Genomic DNA, 21,353 nt, shown 5'->3' on the forward strand with positions numbered 1-21,353 from the left:
AACAATTATATTGTTTTGCTTATGTTTGGGGTTACACTGACATACAAGCCTCTGGAGTCTTTGGAACTTTAAAACCCGCGACTGACATTATCGCAATGTACCACAACAGATGGGGCATCTCCAATTTTTTGTATTCACTGTGACAGAAACATTTGTTTTTTCACAAAGTTCTATCAAATCATATTCATTGTTATTCCCCTTTAAACTAAACCCCGATCTGCCTTGCAATCTGATTGGTCCTTTTGTGAACTAAACCCTTCCTCCTTCGTGATCTCTCCAAAGCATTATATCAACTACTGTTAGTGAGAGTGGCCATAGTGCTTTATCAGGGACAGCTACAACAGGGCTAAACTCATTTTCATACAGCCTGGGTATCATCCACTCACCCATATAAAGGTGCTTCACTGACCTAGCATAAGGAACCAGAAAGAAATATGCTGGTGTTTCTGTCTTGGAGTAATGTAATGCAATATGATTTTCTAATGTAGAGTACTGGTGCTGCCATTATGTGAACCTCTTGACACTGATTCAGTTTTCATTTAATGTAAACAAATATATCTACAGTGGGTAGAACAAGTATTTGATACACTGCCGATTTTGCAGGTTTTCCCACATAAAAAAGCATGTAGAAGACTGTAATTTTTATTGTATGATTTTTAAGTAATTAATTTGAATTTTATTGCATGACATAAGTATTTGATACATCAGAAAAACAGAACTTAATATTTGGTACAGAAACCTTTGTTTGCAATTACAGAGATCATACGTTTCCTGTAGTTCTTGACCAGGTTTACACACACTGCAGCACACATTGCATACAGACCTTCTCCAGATCCTTCAGGTTTCGGGGCTGTTTCTGGGCAATACGGACTTTCGGCTCCCTCCAAAGATTTTCTATTGGGTTCAGGTCTGGAGACTGGCTAGGCCACTCCAGGACCTAGAGATGCTTCTTACGGAGCCGCTCCTTAGTTGCCCTGGCTGTGTGTTTCGGGTCATTGTCATGCTGGAAGACCCAGCCACAACCCATCTTCAATATACTTACTGAGGGAAGGAGGTTGTTGGCCAAGATCTTGCGATACATGGCCCCATCCATCCTCCCCTCAATACGGTGCAGTCGTCCAGTCCCCTTTGCAGAAAAGCATCCCCAAAGAATGATGTTTCCACCTCCATGCTTCACGGTTGGCAAACATGGCAAGTGGAGTTTAGACCAAAAAGCTCTATTTCTGTCTCATCAGACCATTCCTCCTATGGATTCTCCCATTCCTCCTATGGATTATCCAGATGGTCATTGGCAAAATTCAGACGGGCCTGGACATGTGCTGGCTTGAGCAGGCGGACCTTGCATGCGCTGCAGGGTTTTAATCAATGACGGCGTATTGTGTTACTAATGGTTTTCTTTGAGACTGTGGTCCCAGCTCTCTTTAGGTCATTGACCAGGTCCTGACGTGTAGTTCTGGGCTGATCCCTCACTTTCCTCATGATCATTGATGCCCCATGAGGTGAGATCTTGCATGGAGCCCCAGACCGAGGGAGATTGACCGTTATCTTGAACTTCTTTCATTTTTAATAATTGCGCCAACAGTTGTTGCCTTCTCACCAAGCTGCTTGCCTATTGTCTTATAGCCCTTTCCATCCCAGTTATCTGGTCTTGGCCATTGTGGAGAGGTTGGAGTCAGTTTGATTGAGTGTGTGGACAGGTTTCTTTTATATAGGTAACCATTTCAAACAGGTGCAGTTAATACAGGTAATGAGTGGAGAACAGGAGGGCTTCTTAAAGAAAAACTAACAGGTCTGTGAGAGCCGTCATGCAATAAAATGCAAATTAATTATTTAAAAATCATACAGTGTAATTTTCTGGATTTTTGTTTTAGATTCCATCTCTCACAGTTGAAGTGTACCTATGATAAAAATTACAGACCTCTACATGCTTTGTAAGTAGGAAAACCTGCAAAATCGGCAGTGTATCAAATGTATGTTCTCCCCACTGTATATACAGTTGCAGTCTTAAGGTTTAGAGACACCTACTCATTCAAGGGTATTTCTTTAGTTTTACTATTTTCCACATTGTAATATTAAACATTAATGAAGACATTACAGTATGTAAGGTACAGTATGCAATAACACATGGAAATTCCACAAATTAACTTTTAACAAATCCATTCCAGATGACAAAGTGGACGATAAAATAAATAAATACATAGTGATTTAGTACACGTGAGAATGAAAACAAATTGACAAATCCTTTTTTCAAACATTATTGTAGTTATTCATTAAGCATGCAACTGTTTTAGGGCTTCATCCAAATAAATACAAGGGAACAGTGGTAAAGCAGAATGTAACAAGCCAAAGAAACTTAAATAAATAGTATGACCAGTCAAACTGTACATTAATTAAATACTGAAAAACTAAACCCATACCCATAACTGACATTTGTGTCTTACATCAGAAATCACTGACATCTTTCCACTGAGATGCAACAGGCAGATTCAATGAAATGCTGTAAGTGGGAAACCATGCATGGAAATGGCCACGCACTGGAGTTCAGTGTCAACATGTCTCACGTTATTCATTCAATAAGGTCCTACAAAATAAAATAATTAATAATACTGTCAATATTGTGACAAAATTATGGCTCAAAATGATTAAAACGTTTCTCTTAAATACAAGTTCACACATTTAACATTTTTACAATTTACACTAAAGAGAAGTCCTGGGGGACACGGCAATATTACCAACGTTTTACGGTAATCACACTCACGTCATCTGAATCCACGGATGCTCTGTTGGTAACAGTGACTCTCTCTGGGTCGTCCTGAAACTGTAAGGCAGAGAAGCGATATGCTGGCACCCTGTAGGGGGTGGTGCAGAGCCACAATGCATGGTAATATTTAAGGCCAAATTTGAAGCAGGCACTTTAATGTTTGCGCCTGCACATACGTGCTTGCATGTGATAGCATGTTTGGGCACATCAATGTATATTTGGCTCACCTGTTTCTATAGAACATTCTAGTGACAGTGTACACAACACTAGCGACGGCAACCAGAATGACAGTCACCACGCCAATGCAAGCCACGACCAACACCATCGTCTCCCTCTGAAAATACAAACGACACTTTGTAACATAACTGATGATAACAACCCGAATCGTGAAGATCCATGTTTTACTGAGTCGCGTCATTAAACGTGAGGACGGTTTTTGTTTTTAATGCAAATCCACCCACAGGATGCCCAGGCTTTTGGTCCAGCACATCTCTCACAGATGGGTATCAGCTCAGCTACTCATCTGGCTACTGATTTGTTCAATCGGTTGTGTGAGCAGCGCGGGAACAAATTAAGCCCTGCACACATTGTGGATCTCTGACTGTCACATTACACACCGCTGTAGTGTGTCGCACACATTTAACACTTCTGAGTAACAAAAAGCACATACACTCATAGGAGACCCACGCACTTGGGTCACACTCACAGGGAGAGCTGAGTGTTCACTTGGAGTTGCAGGCTGACTGGAACTCCCACAATTCCGCTTGGCACTTTCCTCTCTGCGTAGGGGTGTGAAACCTCCCACACAGTAATCACCGGGGACCTTACGGTAACTACACATAGACAACACTTAGTAAGCAATTTTTGTGAGTGTGTGTGTGTGTTTGTGTGTATTTGTGTGTCATCATTACCCTGACGGTATGAGCTCCACCTCCTCTCCATTTTGACACACGTTTAGGGTCTGGTCTACTGCCTCTGGTTGTTTCAAACACTCTGAGCTGTTCTCATGGTGATAGTAACCATAGTCACTGTCGGTAAGGAGAGAAGTGTTACGGCATTGTAACAACACAGTGCCAATGCTGTTTCTGAAAAAGTAGTTTTGACGGGAAATTGAATGAACAGAATATTCCTTTAAGGTACAAATCACTGCTCTAAACAGTAAAATGTTAAGGTCGTGTAACAGATAAGTCGGAGACTGCATTGTTCTGCATCTCAATAAATGATTGTGTCTCTTTGATTAGAGGAAGAGAATGAATACCCCAGGGTGTAAGGTGAAACGTATAAAACACTGCAGAGTAACATTTTGCTCATGGAAGAAACTAATATTTTTGTATCCGAACTGTGCTGCAGGTCGAGGGTACATTTAGTAAAGAGACCAGAGGTCTGATCCACATTCAATATTGCATTTTGGTCAAAAGAAAAGTGGGAAAGAGTAGAGAGGGCAGTGGCAACAGAGGCAAAGCCTGGGAAGTGGCCTGAGGTGGAGCATGAAACCCCCGTCGCCAGGGGATGTACAGTTCGGAGAACGACATGTAGGGAAGGTTAACCACTACAGCCTCTGGCATGTGGCAGTAAATCTTACCATAGGTAGTCCTCCCTGGTACAGGGGCAGGGGCTTATTTGCCTGCTCACCACATAGTCCCGTCCATTTCTGCAGACAGAGTTCTTCTTCAGCCTAAAAAATACCTCCTTGTAGCCTAAGACACAGCCATCCATAGCGGAGTCTCCGCCCTCTGGAGCATGTGCCAGCCACTGAACGTAGTCATCGGTGCGGCCTATAAGAAACCAGTGTTAAAGGGTCAGTGCGGTTGGAAATGCGATTTGGCACCAGGTAAACTAAACTCGAAAGAGCACTTTTCTGCATTTGCTTGTTATTATTAAAGTCAGGCACAGAACACCACGTGGGCACGATCAATGTTGCTGTTTCAAAAAGAACTATTGTTTTAAAAAGTGTATTTCTCCACTTAGTTGTATGACTACCACATTCTCCATTTGCCGTTTTGTAAGGTAGGTGGTATCTACGTTCGCTATGAATGCTGGGACGTTTTTGATTCACCCACACTCCCTGGTGAGGATGCTCTGGAAGTCAATGGTGACAGCCACCCACATGGGCTGGTTGTTTTCATCAGGCCGGTAACCCCACACACTGATGTTCATGGTCTTGGTGCCCGGCTCTGATGCCAGGCCAGCGAAGAAGATAGGCTGCTTTGTGAAGTTATACACCTTCCAACACTGGCCCTCATCTGTGGAGAATCTGGGGGGGCACACAATCACACACAGTCGTATTCATTAAGTCCATTAACAACAAACACACACTTTAGTCAAAACAAACATTCAGAGTGCAATCAACCTATCTATCTAAACTCAAACAACGTTGAGGGTGTGTGTGTGTGTGTGTGCGCGCGTGTGTGTGTGTGGGGGGGTGGTGTTCAGTACTTGATGGTGTTGATTTGGCCATCCCTGGGGTGGGCCTCCACAGCCACGATCAGCCCCCCAGAGTCCAAGATGCTGTAGTGATGAGCCCCCCTCAGCGCACCCCTCCAACTGTAGCCCCCGTCCTCTGAAACGAAGACGTCAGGCCGCGTTGACGAGATTGAGTCCCCCACACTGCCTGGGAGGTCAATGAAGGAAACACGTTGTATATGTCAGTAATCGGGTGCCAAACTTGGCCCTTCCTAGCCCCTCACACTCCTGGATAGTGTAGTGCAGGACCTTCCACTACTGCTTCCACATTACAGATCTATTAACATCGAAGTGTCAGAAACTGGGACCAAGCATATATACACTGAAATGTGCTATATATGGGATAAAGAATCCAGTTATTAGTGGGACAAATAATGTCCACCATGGTCCAATCAGGTACGATAAATGTTGTAAACAACATCACCTAACACATATTTGACATGAATAATTGACCGTTACCGTGGGCGATGACAAGGCCAATGGCGGTGGGGTCAGAGAGAGGCAGCATAGGAGTGATGCTGTTGAAGCGACTGTGCTCGCCATGGATGTGCAGGTTACACTGCAACACACTCCAGGAAGTCAGTATTTACATTCATATCATAAGCCTCTATCCACTCTAATTATCACAGGAAGGAGGTGAGGTCTTACATTTCCTTCGTCCTCACCACACTCCACATTCTGGGGCTTGTTAAGCGCTCTCCAATTTCCTCCTCGGTTAAATGTAATGACTGTTCGAATCCGGCCATCTGAAAAAAACAATACACAGAGATTTATTTTCAATTGGATAGGGTCAAATTGTTGAAAGGAGAAAAAAGCTGTAAAACAATGTGCGATAAGAATAATGGTAATAGTAATTATGATAATAAGATCTCCCCACCCCTGCTTGAACTTGAATAGAACCCAAGTTGACATAATTCCTACCCTCCTCCAGAATGTTGGTGAGATAGACTCCTCGTAGGGATGTGACGTTGGTAAAGTCGCTTTTCCCTTCACCGCCGAAAAGGTGGTGCTCTAGAGACTTTGAGTACAGGATTCCCCGGTCGTCTGATATGTATACCGTCCCGAAATAACTTTCCTCTGGAGTGTAGTGTTGTGTGAGAATAAAATGAAAACAAGAAAACAATGACATTTCATTACATACGTTGCCTGCAGAAAATCCATAGCCACTTGAACTGTCAGTTCCTTCAAAGTCTCAGAGCGAGTAATGATAGGCTACTGATCAAAATGCTATCTGCCCCGACTACTGCGCCAACTGGCTAGCCATTTCACATTTGTTTCACATACACCTTGTACTATTTAATAACCGTCGTGACACTTCTCCAAGCGATGTTTTCATACTCATTCTTTATATCATTTCACAACTGTTATTTAGTTATTTCAAAAGCTTCTTGGTACTCATGCTGAGTGTTTGCTTAGCAATTTATTTATGTTTATTGTTATTTTTATCAGGTATGTTTGAAAATATCTCATTTTCCTTTTTAGCTCATATGAATTTCCAATGAGCAAGCAATGAATCTGCAACTGATCAGGTGCTCCAACCATTTTGTTACTGGTTGGTTCAGTTCATGCATAATTTTAAAGGTGATGGGTAAGACCTTAGCTAATTGATGATTGATAATCGATGCTAAAAATTTGGTGAAGACTAAGCCAATATATGATATTTCATTTATTTTGAATGTATGTTTAATTCATTTTCATTCATTTTACACCAAAAAATATTTAAATAAATTTTAAAGTGTGCTGCATACTATGTGGATATGTGGAAAATACCCTAACATAAATGCGAGAAACCTTCACAGGGGTGTGTACTTCCTATAGGCACCACAGTAAGAATGGTCATTTGTCAATCTCCATGAGATGACAACACACACACACAGACAGGAGTGTGTTCTGTTGAAATAGGAATCATTGCCCACTGCTGACACAGCCCTGTATGGGTCGGAATAGCGATAAGGGAAAATACTTACGTCAGGGGTTTAACTGTAAATATGCAGGTGTAACCCAAAAAAAAATGTCCTTTTAGCTTTTTATGGTGCGCCTGATTGTGTGTGTGTGTGTGTGTGTACCCTGATGCCCAAAGCTGTGGGTCCCCTGTTCTTATATAGCCTAGCAAATTGTCTGGGTACTTCCAGTCTACCCCACTAAGATAAAACACATCTCTGCTCCATCTTATCTTCTCTATTCATGAATGATGCCACAAGCCACTACCCTTACTCGCCAACTGTCAGCACTGACCCATGCGTGCTAGATTAAGGGAATCACTGGGATTTTGTTGATTTGTCAGAAACACAGAGAACTTGTGAAACCAGTATTTCATCTTTCTCGACAACAGTCTAAAGCACTTCTTTTGCAGCAAGCTGTGCTGTGAAAGAAATAGATATACATCAGCTTGGAACAAATGATAAATTAAGCCAAATAAACATTACAATAAATAAAAAGTGTGATCTGAAAGACTGACACTGTATATCCCATGCTGGTATGTCCAAAACATGGTTGTGAGAGACAGACAGACAGACAGACAGATACATAGGATAGAGACAATTAGTGAGAGACAGAGAGACAGACCGATACATAGTATAGAGACAATTAGTGAGAGACAGAGAGAGGTGGGCAGATATAAACTACAGTGTGTGTGTGTGTGTGTGTGTGTGTGTGTGTGTGTGTGTGTGTACTCCAGGTCTAACAATGAAGTTGCTGCTCAGTGGCTAGGTTTGTAACAGAAATTACATTTAGGGTTAGTGTTTGAATTGGGGTGACTTTAGCACAGCATTACAAACTAACCTTTGAGGGTTAGGTTTAGGGGTAGGTGTTGGGGTTAGGTTAACGTATGGCATTACGGTGGTATTATTGAGGTTACAGATGAACTTGATGATGTTCGGGTCACTGGTAATAAGTGGAGCTGTTGAGCTTCGACTCTTCCCGGGAAGGGTTAAACAATGTCATGTCAGTTCGAATGTGTCCCACATGTCATGAAAACAACTTGCTTTATAAATGAAACTTCATGGCTAAACGTGGTATGATAGTGATCCTACGTCTAGATTATACACATACAGAAACATATTACACGTGTCAAGTCCCAGAATGTATGTTTAAGCTTAGGGTTAGGTTAAGGGAGTAGGGAACATGGACTTCTGGTTTTCTGGTCCCCACAAAGTATATAACAAGCGTGAGTGCGGCCGTATGAGAGACAGAGAGAGCGAGAGAAAGGAAGATAGAGAACTGTGATGTTCACTGCCCTCCCTTTACAGTACCTCCTGCATCGTCCACATGCATGAAAATCATATCCTCATCCCCATCCAGAACCGAGTAGAACTGTGCAAACACACACACACACACACACACGTGAGAAAATGTAGAATGAAGTTCTGTGTGGAGTTCTTTGACTCCATGTGATGCCAACCCCAAATAAGGTGTGACTGTGTGCTTATCTGTCTAAGTCTTTAATCTTCAAGAGACACCATCTCTGTCTTTGTCAGCAATATACAGCTTTGATGGAAATAAGGGGAAGACAATGTTTGCATGGGTCTTTTTCTGCTGCAAGATGAGGTTTTATGCCTCTTTGATTATTATATTAACTCAAAGTAATCTCTTGAAGTGTACTAATGCATGTCACGCCGCCACAACACCCTTTCAAGTGATTCTGGACCGTGGATGTCGATGTGGCGGGACGCAGACGGACAAATTGAAGAGACTTGAGAGACAAACCTGCTCAGTGGAGGCAGAAGGGAGCTTGGCCTTGTTTAGGTTGTCCCCTTGGTCTGAAGACACATAGAGGACACGCGGGGCGCCCTGGCAGAAATCATATAGTTACAACACTGAACTAACCAGGTACACCATGTGATGCTGTGACTGTTAGCTGGCTGCACATTTGCAAGGCAGATTAAGTGTAGCCAACAAAGGATTTGTGCATGTCATTTAGGCTGTATGCCTGCTAACATGGCTATGGTTGTGAGTGTGAGTTTGTGTGTGAATACACCATGTGCATTCTTGCATGCAGATTCTGCTCTGTGTGTGTGTGTGTGTGTGTGTGTGGGTGTGTCTTACCAGTGTCTCTATGATGGAGGCGAAGAGGAAACCTCCTATATAGCCAAAGGAAAAGACGTTTTCTGCCACAGTGGTGAAAGTCTTCCCCAGGTCCTCCGTCCTCTTCAGTAGCAGCTCTCCCCTTCTGTCTGACTCCACTACCCACACAACACAAAACATTAGAGCAAGGCCCGTTCTTTAGGCACCCAACAGAAGAATACTGAACCAAACAGGACAATGCATTATGACATGTTATAAAACACTCAAACAAATCACATAACATCAGAATCTAAATCTGGATAATACATGCTTTATATATGTGTGTGGCTGTGTCTGCATGTGTGGGTTGATGGAAGACCTACATAGAGGAAAAAGACAGTGATTTCTTGGATTTCAGAACGGCTGCTTCTCATTAAATCATTAGGCTAAGTGAAGGGCAAACTGGTTGATCCGTCAACTGAAACATGCATACAAAATTCTAAAGGGGCCTATTTTACGATTACAGAAAACAATTACTGTGGTATTCACAGGTCTTAAATAAGAAACAACTGTAACAACATATTTACAGATTTGCCAAAAACATATATACTGCTGCAGCAAAACCAGAGAGGCAGTCTGGCAGGAAATAGCAGACTATAGCAGACAAATAGCAGATTCCAATACATCTAGCAGGCCTAATTTACACACATGGGTGAATAGAAATAACGCTTTAACTTCATGAAGCCCTTTTAGCCTGCTGCAACGCTTATGTGTGTTGTGCAAGTTGTAACCTGTCAAATTGTCAATGGCCCTTTCCATAGCCTATGGAGGATGTCTTGAAATGGTTTTCATTCCAACGCAGGGAACAATGTGTTGTGCACTACTGTTTAAAAGTTTGGGTTCACTTAGGAATTTCCTTGTTTTTGAAAGAAAGATATTTGAAAGATATTTGTCCATTAAAATAACATCAAATTGATCAGAAACACAGTGTAGTCATTGTTAATGTTGTAAATGACTATTCTAGATCAGAAATGGTTGATTTTTTATGGAATATCTACATAGGGATACAGAGGCCCATTATCAGCGACAATCACTCCTGTGTTCCAATAGCATGTTGCGTTTGCTAATCCAAGTTTATAGTTTTAATAGGCTAATTCATCATTAGAAAACCCTTTTGCAATTATGTCAGCCCCACTGGAAACTGTTGTGCTGAATAAAGAAGCAATAAAACTGGTCTTCTTAAGACTGGTTGAGTGGCATCAGCAATTGTGGGTTCAATTACAAGCTCAAAATGACAAGGAACAAAGAACTTACTTCTGAAACTCGTCAGTCTATTCTTGTTCTGAGAAATGAAGGCGATTCCATGAGAGGAATTGCCAAGAATCTGAAGATCTCGTACAATGCTTTGTACTACTCCCTTCATAGAACTTCACAAACAGGCTCTAACCAGAATAGAAAGAGGATCGGGAGGCCCCGGTGCAATACTGAGCAAGAGGTCAAATACATTACAGTATCTAGTCTGATAAACAGACACCTCACAGGTCCTCAACTGGCAGCTTCATTAAATAGTACCAGCAAAACACCAGTCTCAACATCAACAGAGAAGAGGCGACTCAAGTATGCTGGCCTTCTAGGTAGAGTTGCAAAGAAAACGCCATCTCTTAGACTGGCCAATAAAAAGAAAATATTAACATGGGCAAAAGAACACAGACACTCAGCAGAGGAAGATTGTAAAAAGTGATTTGGACAGACGAACCTAAGTTTGAGGTGTTCGGATCCCAAAGAAGAACATTTATGAGACACAGATCAAATGAAAAGATGCTGGAGGAGTGCTTGAAGCCATCTGTCAAGCATGGTGGAGGCAATGTGATGGTCTGGGGGTGGTAAAGTGGGAGATTTGTACAGGCCTAAAGGCTATCACTATATTTGGCAACTCCATGCCATACCCTGTGGACGGCACTTGATTTTAGCCAAATTCCTCCTACAACAAGACAATGACCAGCTACAAACTATGCAAGAACTATTTAGGGAAGAAGCAGTCAGCTGGTGTTCTGTCTATAATGGAGTGGCCAGCACAATCACCAGAACTCAACACTATTGAGCTGTTGTGGGAGCAGTCTAATCATATGGTACGCATGAAGTGTATGGAATTGGATGGAATCTTAGTAACTACTTGGCAGTTGTACTGAATTCAAATCTATGCAGTGTTTTCAGTAATTAATTACAATTCATTATAATTACATTGCGGGTGACTACAGGAACTACACTTTAGCTAACCGTAGTTGATTAGCGGAACAACACTTCTAAAGAAAATAACAAATCTGAGGTTACCTGTTCCAGTGGGACTGGAGCTGAAGAAAAGAGTGATACCCGACCCCCTGAAAAATAAGCAAAGAGAGACCGGTTAGGACATTATCGTAATTACATGACTTAATCATTATTGCGTAGTTACAAATAATATAAATTCTACTTAAGTCACATTTTCACATGTTCTCCCATTGACACATATGCATAATTTGGTCCAGGATTTTAAGCACAACAAATGCAGGTTGTGGGTTTACATTTTGGCTCTTGATCACCACTTTTCAGTTGTTAGTCACTCTTACCAAATGATGGATTGCCAAACCTGAATTGTCAAATACCGTAGCAACTGACAGACTCTTAATGTGTGTGACCCCCTTTATCTGTGCTACATTGCACAGTGGTAACATTGATGTGTTGATGTTCGTTCTTACATGAACTGCCGTTGTTTGGGTGTGTTCTGTGTGTGTGTGTGTGGCCTGTTTGTTCTCACCATGTGTAAGAGTATGTTCCTTCATGAGCCTTTATCCACACAGCCCCAAAGTTCACGGAAAGCCACAGGCCCCCCTAGCAAGTGAGAAAGGGATTTAATAATATAATTTAAAGAGCTTGGTTAAAGGTGTGTGTATATTTTTGTACGTGTGTGTGTTTGTGAGATGAGTGCTGAAAATGTGAAACAAGTGAGAGCCACAAAGAGAGAGAAAGCATTTCTGTTTATTTACTCACGTCAATGCTGATGACTACCAAGTACTCAGGATTCAGGAAGTGGAAGGTGATTGGCTGTGCTGGGTGAAAGGGCAGCTGGACAGACTTAAAGGACACTCCAGCATCAGTTGAAATAAAGATGACGCCACCAGAGTTATTCAAGACTGGTGTTTCCGCAGTCAGAATCACCTGTCATTAAAAAACAAAAGCCTTTGAGATGGGAGGTTGCATAAGGATGAATCTCCATAGTGTGAATCTGGCATCCTCCCCTTGTCCTCTCTAATGTCTTCATATCACCTCCCCCAATCCTGGCAAAAACGATGAGACACTGTACTGGGCTGTGTTCATTACACACCAAAAAGATTATTAAAGAAACAGTGGATTTGTCAACTAAAATGCACCTTCTTTCTGTTGCAAAGCATTTCACTGGTGTACACTAATGAACGCATCCCAGTTGTGGGTTCCCGACAAGTACGAGTTACTGTTTTTTATTGGAAAATGGACAGAGAGAGAGACTGGAAAGCACCCAAACTTAACAACTCATCCACAATTATCAGATTGGTTAAACATTGCAGAAATGAACATCCCCCAACAACGTACTTCCTTCTTGCCAAGACCAGTTTATGAGACATGTAGTTTCAAAGCAAAGACACACACACACGTAATACTGGTAAAGATTTAAACACACTGGCACAGAGATTCATCCAAGTCAGTAGCTGAAGACACACACATAGTTCATACCTCCAGATACACTAGTGGCATTACAACGTACCTGATGAGAGTTTCCTGGTCCAGGCAAAATCCCAAAATCCTTCCTTATGAAGGTGTTGTTGATAAGATGGGAAATGTCATAGAAAGACTTGCCATAGTCTGCACTGAGAGGAGAGGATATCAAAGCAACGTGTCAAACACTGACTCAGTTTATCTACACCTACCCACATAGGCAAAACACACACATACACAGACACACACAAAGAGACAACCTGCCACTACCCACTAACCTGCGGTACAGTCGTGAAGAAGCCCCTTCAAAGAAGGAGTCTAGAGGAGCACTGATTGTAGACAACACCAAGATTACCTGTAGAGACACAAAGGAATGCTAGGCTAAACTTCACCACAATGGGTATATTAACAGGTGTGTCCACAGGTAATACTGGCCATTCAGTATTACCATTCATGAACCTGGAATCACAATCAAGCCTTCCTTAAATGATGGTCAACGTCTGCAATCTCTTTACTTTCCATATCCATGTTTGAGTTGAACTAGAGACAATTGATTTCCTTGAGGCAACAGCCATTATAATGCAGATACAAGAGAGGAATCAAAGGAATTGAGTATTGAGCTTCTCCCTATTAGATAGCACTGCTGAGATGAAACCCATGCCATGAGTTAGGATGACGGCGTAGATGACGCCACATCCATCATCCCTGAAAAGGCCTTGATAGTTACTCACCCCTGTCCCATCGCCAACCCAAGTAAGAGTAAAACTGGCACCATCATCACCATGAAACCCTGTCTGGAGGGAGAGTGTGATACAGGACATAAAGAAAGGGATTTACATCTTACTCACGCTAACTTCTACACCGTAAGCAAATAACATCAAAGATTCTGAGCTGAATAACCTTACAAAACCAAAGTAACCCTCAGTGTTGGGAAAGCTACTTTGAAAATGCAGTTTAGTTAGCTACTAATTACTTCATTCTTCAAAAAATATATTGTTGTAAATGTACAATATTACAAACAAACAAAAATGTGTGAATCAGGCAGGTCAGATCCAAAAACAGAAAGATAAGTATTTCCCCAATATTTTATTTTATCTTTGCAAATAAAATTATAATGCACCACTATCATAACACACCCTAGCTACACTAATACATTGCAGAAACATTATTTACTACCTGAATTCAAATGTAGTTAAACTAAAAAGGTAATGCAACATTTAACTTATTTACTAGTTGAATTACCAGTGCCTCTCAGTTACCCCCTTTGGACTTTTATAGAATTTAAAATTGCAACATGAAATCAAAATGGATGTATTAAGTAGTGTTTGCCACTGATCAACACACAAAATACCCTAATGTCAAAGTGAAAAATAAAAACTACTTAATTGTTTTGCAATTGCAATTTGCAGCCATTCCAGTAAATTGACAACCATAGCACTGAGAAGAGCGCTTCTCATCTGGATACTTGGTTTTTGAGGACAGCCTGTTTTAGGCAGCTTCACACTTTCTTAATAACGGACTTTAGTGTAGACTGGGGATTATTCAATGTGTAAGAAATTACCCGGATTGGTGCTTTTGAAGAATCTTATTCTGGATTTGCTTTGTGGGACATCCCAGGAACAGGAATATTTAAACTGAAGGCATGTTTAACAACTTGATTGCAAAAAGGTGGACTCCATTCAACTAACTAACTTTATTCTCCCTTCCGTGCAAGGCATTTACCATACACGATGCCTTAAGAAAGCACAGAACATCATAAAAGACTACAGCCACCCAGGCTATGGTCTGCTCACGCTGCTGTGGTTACCTTAGCATCAGGACACGCACTTCCAAACTGTTTTTACCCCTTTGACCATTAGGCTCCTAAACCAGCAACCCATCTATTGATCACATGTTCACTTCATTTGCTCTGGTCACTCTCTATGTACATTCAACACGTTTTAATGTATCCATTTAAAGGCACTACAACACCTTTATTTATAATAATATTTAAGATTTCTTCTCATACTCTCCATATTCCCATTTCTAAATTTGCCTATTTGAAATTGCTTCTATTCACTCTTGTTATGTATATTTTGAAATTTCTGTTATTATTTTTGCTATATATATTTCGTAATTACTACGTAGAATTCGCGTGCCGTGTCACCAGAATTTCATTGTTCAGAAAGACGCATGTTATTCGGCGCACTTCACAAATGAAAGACTTCGAAAGACAATCGGTTGCACCACAGCACATTCAGAATGTCATAGGAAAGTGAGTGAATACTTATGCAATCAATTATTTTCTATTTAATATTTGTAATTCATTTAGAACCATTTATAGCTGTCATTATTCACTTTTTCTATAGTGGTAAAAAGTTCAAGGGGGTTAAATACTTTTGAAAGAGTATTTCAATACAAGAAATTAAACAATCCATTGCATCATTAACGTTATGATGACGCTAAACATTTATTTACACAATTACAATAGAGTGAGAGTAGCATATGTTCATTCAAAGCTCTCACCTCGTGGGTGTTTTGATCCAACACCCCCAGTTCGTATGGGGTCAGAGGGAGTTTACAAGCGGTGAAAGTGGGACTTGGAGACGCCGTGTCATCCCTCCTTTGCCGTGTCAGGACTTGGCCCTGTTTTTCACCTAGCTGAGTCTGATGGAAAGACATCGTTCTGCTACTTAATTTCTCTTTGCAATCACCCACCGAACCCAAAAGAATAAAGCATGCCCCACTGAGGACCGTAAGGATCCAAGTCATTTTGAGATTAAGTAACAGTAACGTCCTAAATCCCACAGTCCGCAAGTGACTGATACGGCTTATCGCTTCAGGGACTGTGATAATTGCCGCACTTAAAAGGCAGGGGGTGGAGTAACATGTCTGACTAGTGATTAACATATTCGCCCGCATCTGAAATTCAAATGATGTCAACACAAAAATCCTACACGTCAGCCACTATATGGCTTTGCCAATGCAGCAGTCTGTTATTGACAGTAGGATCAGTGTAAACACAGAATTGCAGTTTTGAAACTGCTGTAAAAAAGTGTAGTGGCAGTCAACTGTGCTATTCTTAATGCCACGACTGAAGTGATAGTTCTTGGCTTTCATAGTTCAAGTACAGTTATGCTAAAGTTAAACTGCACTATTAATGCTGTAAAGAAATATGTGTTGGAGGTAGTATTTGCAACGTATGTTATGTTAATGTTGTGGCTGATCGGTGTATTGTAGTGATATTTGTATTTTAATCAAATCAGATCTTCCACATTGGGTAATGTTATATTAATGTTACATACATTAATTACTGATTGCAATTAGTAATCATTAGCTGTTATCTTAGCAGGCTGATTAAATATAGACTATATTCAGACATTCAAATATAGACCAATTGACTATATCCAGCCCATTGAAACGTATCTAAATTATTTATTTTAATGGAACTGAAAAAAATACACCTCAAACGTCGTCGTCATCATCATCATCATTTTCTTCCGCTTATTCGGGGCCGGGTCGCGGGGGCAGCAGTCTAAGCAGAGATGCCCAGACTTCCCTCTCCCTAGACACTTCCTCCAGCTCTTCCGGGGGGACACCGAGGCGTTCCCAGGCCAGCCGGGAGACATAGTCCCTCCAGCGTGTCCTAGGTCTTCCCCGGGGTCTCCTCCCGGTGGGACGGGCCCGGAACACCCTCCCAGGAAGGCGTTCCGGAGGCATCCGAAACAGATGCCCAAGCCACCTCAGCTGACCCCACTCGATGTGGAGGAGCAGCGGCTCGACTTTGAGCTCCTCCCGGGTGACCGGGAGGAGAACCTCAAACGTGAAATTCTAATTACAATAATACAAATATTTTTTGTGTTTTACAGTTTTTTACAATCGCAATGACAGTTTTTTCAATACATTTAACAAGTTTCCTAAACTCTTAACGCACCAACACACCTAAAACACACAATTGGCAAAACGGTTAATTTCATGCTCAAAATCACACATTGTAAACTAAACTCCAAAACTAATTTACAAAATACAATAATACACTAACACAATACACTATGTCTAACAAAACACTGCAAACATGTTTCAAAATCAAATAATTATTCAAAAAACTAACACATGTTCTCTTCCAACAGGAACATTTAGTCAATCCTAACACAATGACAAAAAAAACACTATCATTAGCTAAAATTACAGAAACTGCATTATTTTATGTATCAGGTCTGCCCTTATACAATAGACAGTATATTGTATTGATCATAGATTGTGTTTTGCACTGCAGTTTCTTTTGATGCCTCTCTACATTTTTGTTTTGTTGGGTTTAGGGAGGTAGACGTTGAATCCTTAGAGGGACAAAATACAGTTACATTTTAGAGACCGGAGGCATACAGTCACTCTAATACTGTAAATGGTAAAATTACTGTATTTACACTTTGCTGTAGGAAAAGCAATATCCTACCTGTTGGTTTCTCTGAAAATACGGACAATGGATGCCACATGTGTCCCGGCTGAGATTTGGCTGTACTCGTTCACCAGCCTCTCTGTATGATAGCCCGTGGTTTATGACATGGTCAATGATAGTAGCTCTTACTTGATCAGTTACCCTAGCTCTGGTCCTTCTTTGAGCGCCACCACGCATTCTAACTCCTCTTCCTCTACCTTGCCCCACTCCTCTCCCTTGTCCTTGCCCCACTCCTCTCCCTTGTCCTTGCCCCACTCCTCTCCCTTGTCCTTGTCCCACTCCTCTCCCTTGTCCTGGTACTCGTCTTCCTCTCCCTCGTGCAGGCATTTCTTTCTTTCTTTCTTTCTTTCTTTGTGTTGCTCCATATTGTTCCTTTTCCACACAATATCAGCCCAAAGAGTACTCTTTTAGAACATATGATCATGCGATTGAAAGAACCTCAACACCTGAGTGTGCTTCCTGGATGGGAATCAGCTGTGATTTATATATTTGCATAACTTCAATAAGCTGTTTCTCATTAGCAATGGAATAAGATACAGGGAATATATTTGTGTTTCAATTCACAATATAAACAGCTGTTTACCTTGACTTTAGCCTGTAAGGTTAGGTTTAGAACATGGTGTTATCTGTTCTGACATACAGTGTGAAAGCATTTGTAAATTTGACTGTAAAATTACATTGTTTTGGTCTTGGTTGAGCTTGTGTGTAAAAGAAGTTCAAGCATTTTAAATTTGTGTTAACTGTATGCATTTTGTGTCAAAGCAACAAGAAATGTGTTAATTGTATAGCCTACAAAGATGGATGTTGTGCTAGCCGTGTTAAGAGTTTAGGAAACTTGTTAAATGTATTGAAAAAACTGTCATAGCGATTGTAAAAAACTGTAACATTCATCTGATTAAGTAATTAACAATGGAAAGCTTCATTTATGTAGCACTTTTTTTTAGGAAGTCCCACAGGTAACAGGAATAAATTCTACCACTCACATTACAATGATTGCTTATCATTCAGTGGTCATGAAAATGTATTCAGATTTGGCCTATTGATTATACCTCATGAATCCTGACACGTTGCTCTCCCCTAAATGAAAGCCACTTTTAATAATAAAAAGCATCGGTATTGGTATCGATATTGGCGATTCTGGCCCTCTATTACTTGGTATCGGAATGAACCCAAATTTTGCGGTATGGCACAACACTAATGAGCTATGTGCTTGAATTAATTAAGCGCTGAAACATGCACATATGCAGTTAGTGAACTCAAGCCTCAAGTAGTTCAGACGCAAATCAGGAAATATTTTCTAATTTGAGATAAATAACTTGACAAACCTTTCAGTTTGCCACATGGGATAGGTCAGTGGATTTTGTGTTTCTTGAAGAAGTGGCCATGGGCTTACTGTAATTTTGCCCAATATCCTGAATTTAATTATTGACCTAGCCACAGTTTTTGTATCCTGGATGCCGTGCGCATTTCCAGCTAATTTTATTTCGGAATGGTCGCGCGGGGTATGCACAAAGGCATGCTTTAAAAGTATTTAAAAGATTAGCTACATAAACAATGTGGTACAACTTAGCTAAAATACAGATGGAATTTCAAAATTATTATGTCACTGTACATGGAGTAAACTGACATACCCATTACATAATGTCTTTTCTTTTATTTGTAGAAATATTTGTGAACCGATTCCCTTAATTAAACTGATCAGCAACATTTTTGGTGATTTTACAATATTTAGTAAAGCGAATTGGAAGCGTTATTCGTGAGCAGGTAAAAAGAAACATCCAAATCTGATTTTTTTTAAATCAATTGCATAATTGTTTTTATGTTAGCCTACTTATAGGTGATTTGGCCATTAAAATAAACATGCTCACACTGCCTGTTAGGCTACTTCCTTTGACTTTCATAGCAGTCATTTACATACAATTTACTCATATCCCCCGTCTCAGTTCCAAGGTGTTACGCTGCTATATTATTTTGCTGGGGGATATGAGGAATACACTTCTAACTTTTCTCAGTTTCCTCCAGTTTTACATTTTAGGAGGAGATGAGGTCCTGGTCCACACTTGCGGAGTACCTGGTTTGGGGGCCCGTTGCTGTCCCTGTCCTTGTCCACCTGGTCATACTTTTGATCTACTCTAAAATCAAATAGCCTCTGGATTTAGCCAAGAGAAATGTATTAATTATTCCAATTGGACTCTTAATATCTCACCCGGCACAGCCAGAAGAGGACTGGTCACCCCTCTGAGCCTGGGTCCTCTCTAGGTTTCTTCCTAAAATTCGGCCTTCTTAGGGAGTTTTTCCTAGCCACTGAAATTCAACACTGCTGTTGTTTGCTCCTTGGGGTTTAGGGCCGGGTGTCTCTGTAAAGCACTTTGTGACAACTGCTGTTGTAAAAAGGGCTTTATAAATAAATTTGATTGAAATTTGATTGATTAATTTTAGCAGGTGTTTTGTACTTTTTAAAGAAATGTAACCATGTATTACATTTTGGCCATATACAACTTTCAGGGAGAAGGTCTCTGCTAGCTAATCAGCAGTCTACTCATATACTTTTTTTAGTACACCAACACCATGTAGGTAATTGTAGATCAGCGATATTTCATAGAAATCTGGAAATAATTTGCCCTGACTGTAATGATTGACCCTTCAACACACTGTACTTGCAGTGATTCTCCAACAGATGTCATTCATAGTTGGATTTTGATACATCCAGCCTTGGATAACTTTACCAAAGTGAGTTTGAAATGGGACGATCATTTGTCAAAGGCAGTAAGGCAATGCATGAGGACAGAAATGCACGAGGACAGGAAATGAGGGATGGACTTTGATTCCAGATGTATAGTGGGGAGAACAAGTATTTGATACAGTGCCGATTTTGCAGGTTTTCCTACTTACAAAGCCTGTAAAGCTCTGTAATTTTTATCGTAGGTACACTTCAATTGTGAGAGATGGAATCTAAAACAAAAATCCAGAAAATCACATTGTATGATTTTTTATTGTATGACATAAGTATTTGATCACCTACCAACCAGTAAGAATTCCGTCTCTCACAGACCTGTTAGTTTTTCTTTAAGAAGCCCTCCTGTTCTCCACTCATTACCTGTATTAACTGCATCTGTTTGAACTCGTTACCTGTATAAAAGACACCTGTCCACACACTCAATCAAACAGACTCCAACCTCTCCACAATGGCCAAGACCAGAGAGCTGTGTAAGCACATCAGGGATAAAATTGTAGACCTGCACAAGGCTGGGGTGGGCTACATGACAATAGGCAAGCAGCTTGGTGAGAAGGCAACCACTGTTGGCGCAATTATTAGAAAATGGAAGAAGTTGAAGATGACGGTCAATCTCCCTCGGTCTGGAGCTCCATGCAAGATCTCACCTCTTGAGGAATCAATGATCATGAGGAAGGTGAGGGATCATCCCAGAACTACACGGCAGGACCTGGTCAATGACCTGAAGAGAGCTGGGACCACAGTCTCAAAGAAAACCATTAGTAACACACTACGCCGTCATGGATTAAAATCCTGCAGCGCATGCAAGGTCCCCCTGCTCAAGCCAGCGCATGTCCAGGCCCGTCTGAAGTTTGCCAATGACCATCTGGATGATCCAGAGGAGGAATGGGAGATGTGGTCTGATGAGACAAAAATAGAGCTTTTTTGTCTAAACTCCACTCGCCGTGTTTGGAGGAAGAAGAAGGATGAGTACAACCCCAAGAACACCATCCCAACCGTGAAGCATGGAGGTGGAAACATCATTCTTTGGGGATGCTTTTCTGCAAAGGGGACAGGACGACTGCACCATATTGAGGGGAGGATGGATGGGGCCATGTATCGCCAGATCTTGGCCAACAACCTCCTTCCCTCAGTAAGAGCATTGAAGATGGGTCGTGGCTGGGTCTTCCAGCATGACAATGACCCGAAACACACAGCCAGGGCAACTAAGGAGTGGCTCCGCAAGAAGC

The 21,353-nt window shown here is 41.1% G+C and overlaps 1 protein-coding gene across 3 annotated transcripts; it reads right to left on the minus strand.

Moving 5' to 3' along the window:
- Positions 1-2,180: 2,180 nt before the first annotated feature.
- si:dkey-159a18.1 (sortilin) lies at positions 2,181-15,969 on the minus strand. 3 transcript variants are annotated; one of them, XM_020042708.2, is made up of 21 exons: positions 15,461-15,969; positions 13,687-13,749; positions 13,234-13,310; positions 13,005-13,107; positions 12,254-12,421; positions 12,021-12,094; positions 11,558-11,604; positions 9,269-9,405; positions 8,930-9,013; positions 8,476-8,536; positions 6,146-6,301; positions 5,873-5,970; positions 5,684-5,783; positions 5,198-5,372; positions 4,822-5,015; positions 4,344-4,536; positions 3,673-3,789; positions 3,432-3,594; positions 2,989-3,095; positions 2,759-2,849; positions 2,181-2,581 (listed from the first exon to the last, which is right to left on the minus strand). In XM_020042708.2, exons 1-21 carry the CDS (start codon positions 15,854-15,856, stop codon positions 2,567-2,569), a joined length of 2,619 nt encoding a protein of 872 aa, XP_019898267.2. In that variant the 5' UTR covers positions 15,857-15,969; the 3' UTR covers positions 2,181-2,566. The 3 variants fall into 3 exon arrangements, with proteins under 3 accessions (XP_019898267.2, XP_019898268.2, XP_010885680.3); XM_020042709.3 differs by having other exon boundaries at positions 2,181-2,849; positions 3,453-3,594; XM_010887378.3 differs by having other exon boundaries at positions 2,181-2,849; positions 3,468-3,594; positions 15,461-15,968.
- Positions 15,970-21,353: the final 5,384 nt, after the last annotated feature.

The sequence above is a fragment of the Esox lucius genome, chromosome 23 (genome assembly GCF_011004845.1).
Source record: "Esox lucius isolate fEsoLuc1 chromosome 23, fEsoLuc1.pri, whole genome shotgun sequence".
NCBI classification, from domain to species: Eukaryota; Metazoa; Chordata; class Actinopteri; order Esociformes; family Esocidae; genus Esox; species Esox lucius.

Excerpts from the sequence above, each read along its gene's own strand:
- si:dkey-159a18.1 (XM_020042708.2), bottom strand. The coding sequence starts at position 15,856 with ATGCGGGCGAATATGTTAATCACTAGTCAGACATGTTACTCCACCCCC. Across the intron at positions 13,750-15,460 it reads TGGATCAAAACACCCACGAG|ACAGGGTTTCATGGTGATGA; the intron begins GTGAGAGCTTTG and ends CTCTCCCTCCAG. Across the intron at positions 8,537-8,929 it reads CTTCTGCCTCCACTGAGCAG|TTCTACTCGGTTCTGGATGG; the intron begins GTTTGTCTCTCA and ends GTGTTTGCACAG.